Source organism: Martes martes, assembly GCF_963455335.1.
Source record: "Martes martes genome assembly, chromosome: 8".
NCBI classification, from domain to species: domain Eukaryota; kingdom Metazoa; phylum Chordata; class Mammalia; order Carnivora; family Mustelidae; genus Martes; species Martes martes.
The window spans coordinates 118,902,367-118,915,709 of record NC_137895.1 but is presented as its reverse complement, the minus strand read 5'-3'; the positions used below and the strand labels follow the sequence as shown (position 1 = coordinate 118,915,709).

Here is a 13,343-nt window from a genome sequence, read left to right as displayed (position 1 = left end):
AAAGAAAATCCCAAGATGGGGCGCCTGGGTGGCTCAGGGTGTGATCTCAGGGTCCTGGGATCAAGCCCTGCATCAGGCTCTCTGCTCAGCAGGGTGCCTGCTTTCCTCTCTCTCTTTCTCTCTGCCTGCCTCTCTGCCTACTTGTGATCTCTCTCTGTCAAATAAATAAATAAAATCTTTAAAAAAAAAAAAAGAAAGAAAATCCCAAGATCATGTCAATTACCTAAAATACGAGATGAAACTGAAAAACTGCCTTTCATTTTTTTTGGTGCATTCATCTTTAAAGTCATCAGAACCTCCAAGAACACACTGTTTTTTTACATTGGCTTGTTTTGTAAATGGTTTAATTAACATACTGAAGATGTGGTTGTATGAATGAAGTAATCATGTCGGGATTTTCCTACCTCTTGATTTGAAGGCAGGATCACATTATATCATATAAAGAAATAGATTTAAACATAATAGGAACAACACTTGGTTATTAAATAAGAAATGTATTTGGTGTTCTGTTAAAAAGTATGCACTAATGGTTAAATGTTACAGCATCTCTATTTTTAAGTATTCAGTACATGGCTGCAACCCAGAGATCATTTTTTCCTGTAATACTTTTTACTTATTTATTTTTGGAGAGTTTGGGCCAAATCTGTTCCATCTTTGACCTTTGGGTTCTTTTCTTTTTAGGGAAACAACGATGTATACCTTTCCCAGTATTAAACATACACACAAACTCACATGCATGATAAACAATTCCCAGGCTTGCTTTTCTGACAAATAAATCAGTGTTAGTAGATCTTTAAAATGTCAAACTTCTCATTCAGCGTGAGACCTGTCACTGTCCATGTGTTTCTTTGACAGCACCCCAGGCCTTACTGATTGGCATGGTTCCCATGTGTCAGAAGAGTGAAATGTACAAGACACCTATTCAGACCTATCCTGTCCCTGTAATTATTGCAGGGGTTTTTTTTTTTCCTTTTCTTTTTCCGCCTGGCTTCTTCAGAGATTTACTACTCTCTCAGGCTTCTGGCCTCCCAGGGAGGTCAAAGAGCTTCAAGTTAGTTTGCTTTCCCTCCACTCTTTCAATACCAGGGTACCACCAAACCTTGTTTCAAGACTTCTTGGAGAATGCCACCTCTCAATCACTACTCACAGGGATGCCCAAAGGGTCAGCCCAGCATAGCTTACCAATTCTAGAAAGGTGACTTCTCATTATTATCATAACTTTAAAAAATGTTCTTACAGACCTCATAGCATGAGGAACTGGTTTTGATATCTGACAGTCCTGGGTTCATATTATACCATTTCTTTGCTTTATAAATATGGATATTATTGCATTTCTCCAAACCTAAATGCACTCATCTGTGGGGTGGAAAGGATGCCATTAAGAATATAAGTTTACTGTGTAAGTTAAGAACAAGTATGTATTAGAAAAGAACAGTATATGTACCCAATTGTGTGGCAGTAAGTAGAATTCTACTCTATTGACTCTATTTTTAATAAAAGGATAAAGAATGCACTGGAAATATTGCAACGTAAGGGAGTACAAAAAGGGATACCCTGGTGATGTGCTGCCCTATTAAATCAAAGCATTTTATACCATATAGCGACTTCCGCCCAGTAAGTTGGTATGGGGGCCAGGCACATGTCTAAGACAATGTCACTACTTTCTACCTGTTTAGGCATTCTTCTCCTACCTAAGACTGCCCTGCAGTATGAGGAATTTCCAAATTTCAACATGCCAGTGTCAGTAAGCTGCAGAGTTGAGGTTATCCCTCAGTCTCAATGTCAGCAACAGCTCGGAATGCACCCATGTATATGTTTCATATGAATTACTCATTGAAATTTACTACAGGGAACATCACTGTTATTAACATTGTAACCTAACCAGAGTCGCAGACTCCATGTCCCAACACAACACAAATGGACTTTTGGACTGAGGAAAAAAGAAGTTTTTTCTACCATCTACTCTTAAGTCCTTATCTGGGAAAGGACTATCCAGTTAGGCAATGATCCAGATGAGATGATTTGCCAGGTAATCCAATAGCTTATTGATTTCTTACTATTTTTACAGGAATCAGCAAAGATAAAGACATAAAATTCAAATCAGTCTACCAAGTGAGGTCTGATGTGAGAGACATGAGAAAGTCCAGCTTTTCAGTGGGCTTAGAGTTTTCCTGCGGACAGACTCCCAAATCTGCCCCGCCAGACTGACCACTGCTGGAAATTTATGCTTCCAGAGCCTCTGGTGCTGCCAGACTCAACTCAGACTCAACAAGGCCAGCATCTGACTCACGGCAGGCCTCCCCTTCTCTCCTTGCCCATGGCTACTGTTTGTATTCTTCTCTTCTACCTGGATACCTTCACACTCACCTGGGGCGCCCCGTCACTTTCATACTGCCATTAATCCCCTGGCCTCTTCCCTTCTCATTGATGTGGTGGCTTTCGCTCTCCTACTTTCTGTGAATCAGGTCAAGGTCCTCATCAGCCAGTGCATCTGGGGGATAGCTTCTTGGCTTTCCCTTGCTTCTAACAACCACTCTCTGCACCTCCCCCCACCCACCTCCTTGCCAGCAAATGTTTTCAATCCCTGTGGGTGCCTCATGCCTCTGTTCTAGAACTGGCTCTCTCAGCCTCAATAAATGTTCTTGTTACTAAGATCCTCTGTCTCGGGAGATCCATCCCTATTTCCTGCCACTCCCCGACCCACTCTTTTATTCTAGCCCTTATACAACCCTTGCCTCTCAGCCTGGTGTCAGTGATACTTTCCCTCAATGTTTCCGCCCATAATGCCTAAGTCCAAGCCTCCTATTCCAATTCCAGCGCAAGTCTACATCTGCCACCAACTCGCCTTAAAATACTTCGGAAATTGCTTACATTTCCTGTCTCTACACTCCTTTGCTATTTAGCTCCAACCCCCGCCCCCACCCCAAGGCTAACCCTTACTTAATTGCTTGTTCACGCATTAGCCCCGTTTCCCCATAAGAGCATGGAATGTGAGGATCTATACCATTCTTCTTCATCCTACTCATTCTTCAGTCCCTCCCCCAAGCAGAGGACGCAGAAAGAGCTCATTAGTACCTATGAAATAGAACTGAAGTTTGGACTTCTGTAGGGGAGCTGAGGGTAAATCTTTAAATCGAACATTTTCTAACTTTGTTTCTCTTCATCACAATTACACGGAGCCATGGAAGATTTGGGACCAAGGAATTCACATGCCCTCCTCCCCCTCCCCCGCCCCCGGAGCCTTTGAGAAAGACGTACATAAAGGTTTTGTTTACCAGTTACCCCTGCTGGGGGGTCGGGTAGGGGTGGAAGAGAGCATTGTTGGATTTAAGCGCTCAGCCACAGACGAACGCGCGCGTGTACCCTGAGGGGTCATCAGGCTGCAGAGGTGATGCTAGGAGCCCGGCTTTTTCTTGCCTCGTGGTGGGGTGCGCTTTGGCATTCTTCCGTTTAGGAGAAACTAGAGCAGACTCTCGTCCCATGCGGGGGGCATAGCTCCCAAAAACAATGGCCTGAAGTGGGATGTGCGGGATTCAGATCGTCGATGGGGTGCGACTGCAGTGGATAGTCAGGCGGCCAAAGCAGGCTCCTGGCGCCGGCCTCCAGCAGGGGCTCGGGCGGCGGGGAGTCTCCGGAGCTCCCGCCCGCAGCTCGCGGATTCGCCGCTAGGAGGCGCCGTGAGCGCGCCGGGCCCCCTGCCGCTGCCAGAGGAGGGCTGGCATCTCCTCCGCCAGCCCCTGAGCCTGCCGGGGAGCAGGCGAGGAGCAGACCGCAGCGGACGCGCGGCGGAGCGCCGGGGGCTGTCACCGCGGACGTGCCGCGCGCCCCGACCCAGGAGCGGGCATCTGGGGACCGCCACCCGCCGCCCCCGCGAAGGAGCCGGGCCGGTGTCTTGGGCTCCCGCTCCCCGTTGAGCACCCGCCGGGGCGGAGGGCGATGTCTGCCGGGGCCCGCCGCGGTCCCCGGGGCAGCCTGGCGCCTCCGCTCGCGCCCCTCTGGTGCTTCTCCGCCGCGCTGGGCGTGCTGTGGACCCCCGCCTCGCAGGCGTTCAACTTGGACGTGGACAAGATCACGGTGTACAGCGGCCCCGAGGGCAGCTACTTCGGCTACGCGGTGGACTTCCATATACCTGCCGCTCGCACGTAAGTCGCCCAGAGCAGGGAGCTCGCGCGCGGGGACGAATCCGGACACAGGTTGGGTCCCTGCCCGTCTGCCGGGGGACGCGCGCCCGTCCCCGCAGCCCGATGGAAGGAGATTCCTGAGATTCCATCCCGCTGCGCACTTGGGGTCCCGTCAGGCTCCCCTGCCTCTTGTCCCTCTTCCATGCTAGATGTGCCTTGTGAACTTTTAAGTAGAGACATGCCACTTGCACAGAAAACGCAAGCCCTGGGGAGCTCCCAGGACTCGAGCAAAGAAAGACTCGAGCATCATACAAAGGGGAAAACGGGACCGGGACCGAAGAAACTCAAGCCAGTTAAAACAACGGACCACAACACGGTCTGTTTTTGCATAGCCTGTAACAATTAAGTGTCTGGGCGCAAGTGCTGTCTGCTACAAGCAGCTGGGCTCTGTCGTTTGCTATTTTTCCCCCTCTTCTCTCATCTCACTGTATACATAGCTCCACCTAGAGAAGAATTAGGACTATCTGCACCCTCTTCAAACCAGGTTTCAGACGCCCGTAGGTTTGCAACAGGAAATCAAGTTTGACAGTCGGTCTCCATCATAAATACGTCTCTGCCCCCGACCCCTACCCTAGTCTCAGGGAGCACGCCCGCTACGGAGACTGCATTGCGTCCCACTTTTATGATTCCCAAGGAGTGATTTTCTCTAACCCTTTCGCAGAGCGAGTGTCTTGGTGGGGGCGCCCAAAGCCAACACCAGCCAGCCAGACATCGTGGAAGGGGGAGCCGTCTATTACTGTCCTTGGCCCGCCGAGGGGTCTGCGCAGTGCAGGCAGATACCGTTTGACAACACCAGTAAGTGATATTTGTCATTCTCAACGGTGTGTCCTGGTTTCAAAGAACCGGAGCCATCCTGGACTTAACTCCCCACTTTGGTTGTACTCATTTGGCCTGTCTGATGAGTCTTGTGTTGTGGGCTGTTCAGGTCCCTAGAGAAATCGGCTTAGTGAATGAAGGCAAGGAAAATGTCCCGTGAACCCCAGAGAGGGACCCCTGGTGCTTTGACCTTGAATATTTGGATGTGTCTTAGTAACTTCTGTTTCCTTACCGTCCCAAGATGAGCATTTTCAGTGGATGCTTTGAAGAAATACGTATGTTCCACCTTAACTGTGATTATGGAGAGAGTTTGGTTGCTTCCCAAGGACAAATCCAGGAAAAGACAGATCCTTAGCATTTCCAGTGCCCAAACTCTGGAGGCAAGACTCAGCTGCTCTAGACCCAGACATCGCTCCATGTTGCTGTTTAATTTTTTACAGAAAGAAAGAATTTTCTTTCAAAATATTGGATATTGGATGCAAACTAGTACAGGCAGAGTGTGGATGGATTACATCCATTTCCAAAATCCCTAGACAGATGTTTCTTATTTAATTAAAGGGAAAATACATTTTAACCAATTCAGGCTGGTTAGGTTTCCTCTGGTGTTTTCTCTTTGGGTCCTGAGAAAATAATTTTACCGTAATGCTTTCAAAAACATTAACACTGAATGTTTTAATTTGTACCTCTAAAACTTTATGAATTCCAAAGGTATACATTATCAGAAACTAAATATCTCTTTTCATAAAAATATGAACGCAAATAATGTTCTTTGATGATCAGTCATTTAAAATACCTTTTGTACGACACAAGTATTTTTATGACATCATTCTTCATCATTGTTACATTAGTGTGCATTTAGAATGTATGTAGAAAATCCATTTTCACAGCGTTTTGATGAAATTGGAAGGACAGTATTTACCTGTTACTTTATCCAATTTGCAACTTTCTATTTTAAAAAATTAAATAATTTTGATTCTATCAATACGGAAACCATTTCAAAGAAAAAAAATCTTATGCAAGGCTTACCTTGAATTATGACCAAATTAAGAAAATACTTCATAAAAACATTTTCAAATTATGTTTTCCACGTGTATCTAAATATAGTCACAATAGCTCATTTACCATTTTATTAAGTAACTCAGTTACTCCGTTCCAATTTTTATAAGCTTTTACTTTTAAATATATTAGAAATTAGAAAACTTAAGCCACTTGATGTTAATTTGTAAAAGATATCTTTTAACTAGTTGTTTAATTGGGATTTTAAATGCTTCTGATTTCTAACCTACCTCTAGTTTGAGAATAAATTTTCTAAATCAGGATTAAGCATAAAATTAATTGCTTTTAAAATAATCCATATCAAAACCATTTGTATTTTTAAAAGTCTCTAAAACCCAAGCCTGGATAAATAAAGACATAAACCAATGGTATTATTCTGAATTTAAGTTAAGGGAAATAAGTATTTATATTTTAAGATATGTTCTTGTATTTTTACCAAGAAGCAATCTGTATCATGGACTTGAGTTTTATAACCTGCTAGAACATTCCTATAACATACCAAATCAGGATCTGGTTAGTATATTTTTCCTTTGATAAAAGAAGAACTGATGTCTGCCCAGATAGGTCACATCTGAATACCTTTCTAAGTACTAATCCCAGTAGATGTCATGGTTCAACAGATGAAAACCAGAGAATATGAATTTGACATCAATATGAATTTTTAAAAACTGAACACTCCCAACCAAAAAATGTCCAATGTTAAATTACAATAGGTAGATTTTCCAAAAGTTCCTTCTAGAGCAACTTTTTAGGGATCTGAATTCCCTTTCCCATGGAGAAATAATGCTGCAAGATTTTGCTTTGGTTTCCAGAACAGCCCACAGGAATGCACTTAACCCTTATTGTAGCTGAATTATGTTTATAGTGAAACAGTAGGGGACAGACCTGCACAGTTTTAACAATTAAATAAATAGAAAAATAATAAGAATGTCGAGAAAAGGTCAGTGTTACTTAGAGAAAGAGCCAGGGGTGAATGGCATCCCTTCTGTGCAAGTTCTGTGGAAGACATCTGGGTATCTCTAAGTGTTATAGAGATTAATGCTGCTGGTTCTACACTCTATCTTATTTGGCTTCTAAATGAATGGAGGTTTTTATTTGTTTATTTGTTTGTTTTTTGTTTTTTTGGTAGGCAGATGCCCTCATCCTACTATTATACTTAGCAACCATAACTGTAGTGATTTGAGGAATCATAAGTGGAACAAAATAAGGGGAAGAAACGAGGAAGGAGATCGATGTTTCTGAAATAATTGAGCAAAAGTGAAGATAAAAAAGAAGCAAGGCAGAGGAAGTCACACGTTTGTGAGACATGAATGGTCCCCAGTGGAATGAACCAAGCAGTGAGCTGTGTGAATGCTTGGGGGAGTCCCACTGAAGAGAATCTTTGAGGAAAGAAAGTTTCCCCTGTTAGCCATCAGGGGGTACTGTGGGCCCAGGAACCTCGGTTGCTGTTGGGAATGGCCTGGGAATGGAGGGCAAAAGGAATCTGAGGACCTCGGGGCTCCATGTTGGCTGCTGAGTGGGAGCTAGCTCTCACACATCATTTCTATTTCTTTATCCAGGCGCTCCAGACAATGGAACGGCCAGTGGCTGCCATTTGCTGCGAAGCTGGGGGAGAGAGGAGGGGCAGTGGGAGTCAGTATAGCTCTTCGCAGTTCAAGTCCCTGTTCTTTGGGCACAGGGTGATCTTGGAACCAAAGATGAAAGGCAGAAACACAGGTGTTGCTGACTCCAGGTCTGGCAGTCGATGTCACCACACGCTTGACATTTATTGATCACCTACTATGTAACAGCCTCTTATACACCTTATTTCTAATACATAAAATGCATTTTATGAATAAGGACACTGACATCAAAGGTGTTCAACAAAAGTTGCCCCCAAGACCACAGTAAGCAGTAGATGCAGGGTTGCAAAAAAGGTCTGCCTGTGACAGAGCCTGCCTCTTTGCCCCGCCTTCCTTCCAGGAGGAGAGGACAGGTCCTAATAGGGAGCAAATTCAGGGTCAGAGTCTATGGAGGTGACGCACTGCTTACCCTGCCTTCCCCACCTCCTTTCCCTCAGCCCCCAATTACCTTCACAAAGTCCAATTAAAATGATCATCCAGGAAAGATCTAGAAGGGAAAAGCAGTTGGGGTTGAGGGTTGTGGAGAGCAGAGGTCTTAGAAGGAGGCTTTGTCTTGATGGAAATGATGGGTTGTCTATGTCCCTGGTTTGTCGCAGCTCCTCTCAACGTGCTGTGGCCCCTCAGTGTCCCCCGTCAACAGCCTCCTGTCTTAATCTCTGCCGCTTGGCAGCCATGTATGGTTTTCCCAAAAGAGAAAGAAAATTTCTCTGCTTGCCAAAGTGTAGTAGCTTTGAGTGCTAACACCCACATGTGATGTTCACATAAGAGAGCATGCTGACTCAGGCACAAATATGTATTACATTTCAAATATTCCTCTAAAAATATAGTTGTAACTTCCCCATCTTTTCTCTGTCTGGCTCTCCTATTACATGTGAATTCAAGTAAATTTGACCTTTTAATGACTTTGTTTCAACTTGTTCAGGCCCCTGGGGCATCTACAATTTAGTGTTCACGGTGGTAGCCTAACAAACTCTCTCAACCTAGGCATTGAAGGAGACTGGCCTATAATTTAGTCTGCGAATCTGGTTGTGATCTTGAACTTCAGTTGTAAGGTCAACTGCTTTTTTTTCTTTTTAAAACTTCCATTTAGTTCGATTTTTTTCACTAAGTGATCATTTATTTTATTTTGACCTTATCATGTAAGCTGGATTTTAAAAATTACTTCTCAGCGTAAATGAAAAACCGGGAGGCCGGGAGTAGCCCAGCACTTCAAATGCATGAATACTATTAAAATCTGTGGTCCTTTCAAGTAGGGAGGAAGGAAACCTTAGGGAAGCATATGGCAGTGGGGGAGGTGCAAAGAGTAGATAATTTTCCTGCTCTGTACAAAATCAAGTGGTTGCAAAAAAAAACCACTTCTCTCATCTCCCTTCTGTCTTTCTCTCTTACTTCACTAGAATAAAATTCCCCCTTCACCAAATTGATCTCTTTCACTTTTGCCTCGGGAACTGTCTAAACTGTGCCCCGTGTCTTAAACAATTTAAAACATCTCATCTGCCACATTCATGCCTTGCCTTTCTAAATTTGCTCCAAGGTTCATTTCATCTTTTTCCTACATTTCCCAAACCCGTGCATGGAGTAAATAAAACTGCGAGATTACAGCCCTCCTGCTAAAGGAGGGAGGGATGAGACAATGAATAGAGCCTCACCTTTGGAATGATGAAGGGCAAATTGCAACAATAGTAGCAAAGGCATAGTGTGCAAATATCTGATTATTTTAAATACACAAGTGAAACATTTTGAGGAGACAGATAATGGCATGTGCTAATTAATGACGATAATCATCATAACACTAAAAGTAATGGTGAGGCAAGACAGCTGGGAACCACTGGCAATTAGGGACCCACATTAAGAATGAACAGGAAGAGGTGGGCGGGGCCATTGAGATTTGGAAGTCATCTGAGAAAAAGTACTAGAATTTGCCTGGCCTTAATTTAGCATCTCTGTGTTTAAAACAACAATAACAATACGAAACCCTTAAATGGAAGACAGTTTGGTTAGGATATTTCAAAGCTCTGAAATGGTAAGATTTTTCTTAGAGTGGTGTTTTAGCTTGGGGACCGGAAGCCTTTGTGTTGGGGGTCTGTTTTATTTTGTGTTAAGTGAGCCCACAATAAGAAGCAGCTTAAAGCATCTGGTGCCGTGACTGGTACAAGGGTTGCTTTTTGATAATATTGGGTGTGCCCTTTTTCTCATGTGAGGGTTAGGAAACATATTGGTCGCATAAGTCTTGATTTTTCCAACTTCCTCAGAAAGAAATCAGGTTTTGTTCAGGAACAAAGAGAAGAAAAAATGTAGGTCAGGGCTATCAAGTAAATGACAGAGGAAATAACACAAATGTGACAGAACTCATGGACAGCAGAAATCTGGGCTTTGGGAAGTTCAGCTGAAAGTGGAAAAAGGGGCGGGGGAGGCAGCCCAGATAGAACCAGCTCTATGAAGAATTCATAATGCAAAATTAGCATAAGGGCTGCTAATCAGAAAAACATATAGATACATATATATGCATTGCTGACCCCACTGAATCATGGAGGGTGGGTTAGCTGGATGGTTCGCTTATTCTGGGAGCAACTCATGACAGCTACCATGCCTGACACGCTGCCCGGACAGATGCCATCAACGTCCCTAAGCTTCTCCCAAATGGCTTACACTTCCACGCAACAGAATATAACTGAGTCCTGATACGAGAAGGGAGGAGGCAGTGATTCCTATAGCGCATAGTGGCCAAGGAAGCAATTAGAAAAAGGAAGTCCTTGAAACTCTAACTAGAAATGGGAAACAGACCTGGTCCACAGCAAGTTGAGTCGTATGAGCATTAGGCGCCTGTTGCCTAATCTGCAAAATTCTTTCAAGAAACTAAAGGTCTGTGCGATGGAACAGGCTTCCAGGGTCTTGGTAAGAAGAGCCCATGCAGCATTCTGGGAGAAAGGTAGGAAATTGTAAAATTTTTCTGAAAGCGAAAAAAAGCACTTGGATGTAGAAGGTGACCGGTTTAGATGAGTGCATTCGAACTTCACCTGTTGTGTCCAAAGAGCCCCGTATCCGTGCACAGTGTTGACGAAGAGTGAAACCATCTCCCTCTAGTCAGCTGCTGGCTCCATTTCTCATGTGTCCCGGTTGTCATTCCCTGTGACTCGCCCAGATGTCTCCAGCTTGCCACACTGCTTACACAACTTACGTCTTCAGCAAGATATGTCGAAGTACTGGGTATCTGTCAAATGTGTGTTACGTATACACACATGTCCCTGCTCTCCCTGGACCCACGTCCTCAACCATCTAGAACATCTCTCCCAGCCATGATTTTCTGGTACTTCTGGCTTCTTTCTTCCTGCCATCCCCAATGGGAGATATGTTTTAGATGTTAATTCTGAAGTCGTTGCCAATCCTTTTTTAGAAGATAGGAGGCATAAACACTAAAAAAGTGATGTTTCCAAATATCCTCAATGTGGGTAGTCAAGCAAATTATGGCCTAATCACTATGGGAAAACGGTTTTGTTTAATGTTAAGGGAAAAACATAAAATTCAAAACTTTATCTAGATCTGTTGAAGAGCACAATAAGGGATATGTGATGAGAGGCTGTCTTTGGGATGTGTGATTAAAATTGGATTTTTCTTCTTCTTTTTTTTTTAAGTGCACTTCTTAGCCTCATTTTCAAAACCATGATCAGGTATTTATTTATGATCAGGAAAAATAGTGGTAAAAATTAACATGCAAACATTTCTAAATGAAGTTATCGAGTTCACTGAAGGGTTGTGAAGATTTGGTATGGATGGTAGAGTAGTTAAAAAAATCAGTTTTTGTATGGCTACTATGTTTCCAAATATTGAAGACCAAGGTTTTTTCCAGTAACCATTACATGTGTAAAAATAAGAAGATGCAGAAGTATTGCCTGTGTTCATTTTCTATTGTCCCTGAATCAATAGGAATATAGACTTGATGGTCTGCCATGAAAGTTTCTAGAGCCTTTTATAAGAAGGGGCTGCACATGGGGGCAAACCACTGTACAGATCCTATCAATTCAAATGCTAATTTCATCTTGGAACACTCTCACAGACATCTCCAGAAATAACGTTCAGTCAAATATCTTGAGCCAGTCAAGTTGACACATAAAATTAACCATCACACACCAGTGTATCGCTTGCTCATGTTGACTGTTTGATGAGTTGGTAAGGACTTGCTTATTCAAGTCACCCAAGGATGCAGGTCCATGGAGTTTCCTTATTGATGTGTGCTTTCAAGAGCACCTCAACTGTAAAGGCAGATAGAAAACTATACATTGTCTGTGAAAGCTTCTGCCTGGATTTGACATATACAACTTCTCCTCGCATCTGGTAGGCCAAAGCAGGCCATGCCGACTTATTTCACACTTTTTCTTTTTAACCCACACCTAATAAAATTGTATCTATAACCTTTAAAAGAATACTAGATAGGAAATGTAATAAAAGCAATTGTCTTTGGAAAAAATGTGATTAAAACTGGTTTTTCTTTTATCCCTATTGGACATATTTTGTAGGTCATATTTTGGGGACACTGAAATGGTTCTTTGGGACTATAGTCCCAACCCTCACACTTATGGTAGAGAGCAGATACATGGCAAAGAAATGAAGGTGTTTCTGTCAGCAGATACAAAGATATGAGCAAAACTTTATACCAAAAATCAGTCCTTAACCTGACCCATCTGGATTCCATTCTCTACTGCAAATATTGTCTGGGAAGACTGAATACCCTTCATCCTTTCAATCAGGCTCCTTGTGGGACATGCTATTCAATCATAATATCTTTATCTCCTCAAAGCACCTTTTAGTAAATTTTAACCCACCTTACTTATGAAAACATTATCTAAAGACAGCAATCGAGTTGAAAGTAAAGCTTCATGTTGGCAAACAATAAAATCAAATTTCAGTGACCAGAGGAGTGTTAGTAACTTTCTACAAGCAGATGCTATTCTAAATAATTCTGAACAGAGTTCAAGGCCTTCCGTACTCTTGTGGGGTTTACAGGGCATAGCCAGTGGCAAACTGAGAAAAAGGAAGGTAAGAGCAAGGGAACAATGAGTGGTGTGTGTCTGCTCCCATGTATTTATTTTAGATTGGGTGGCTATTATGTTCCTGGTGCTGCTGTAACAAATTATCACACACTTAGTGACTTTAAACAACACAAACTAATTATCTTATAGCTTGGGAGGCCAAATTGAAAATAGGTCTGGTTGAACTAAAATCAAGGTGTTGGCAGAGTTGTATTTCTACTGGAGGCTCTAAGGGAAGAAACTATTCCCTTGATTTTTCCAGTTTCCAAGGTTGCCCACATTCCTTGGTTCATGGCCCTCCCACATTTTCCAAAACCAGCAATGTCAGGCTGAGTCATTCTCCCCCTGCCGTGTCTCTTGCCCTCCTTTCCTGCCTCCATCTTTCACTCGAAAGGATCCTTGTTACGCGTGCCTCGGGAGATCTGTTGGTTAAGCGTCTGCCTTCAGCTCAGGTCATGATCCCACAGTCCTGGGATGGAGTCCCACATTGGGTTCCCTGCTCAGCGAGGAGTCTGCTTCTCCCTCTGCACCCCGCCCCTATTCAAGCTCTCTCTTTCTCTCTCTCTTTCTCAAAGATAAATAAATAAAATCTTAGGAAAAAAAAAAAAGAAAGTATCCTTGTTATGACAATGGTCCCACCT

General features: G+C 43.3%; 1 protein-coding gene across 3 annotated transcripts in view; it reads left to right on the top strand.

Moving 5' to 3' along the window:
* The first annotated feature begins 3,745 nt into the window (after positions 1-3,745).
* Positions 3,746-13,343, top strand: part of ITGA8 (integrin subunit alpha 8) — a 174,534-nt gene continuing 164,936 nt past the window's right edge. For all 3 annotated transcript variants that reach the window (XM_080810656.1, XM_080810655.1, XM_080810657.1), the window contains exons 1-2: positions 3,746-4,142; positions 4,843-4,976. In XM_080810656.1, the coding sequence (XP_080666782.1) occupies positions 3,937-4,142; positions 4,843-4,976 (340 nt within the window). In that variant the 5' untranslated portion in view covers positions 3,746-3,936. The remainder of the gene's footprint in view (positions 4,143-4,842; positions 4,977-13,343) is intronic.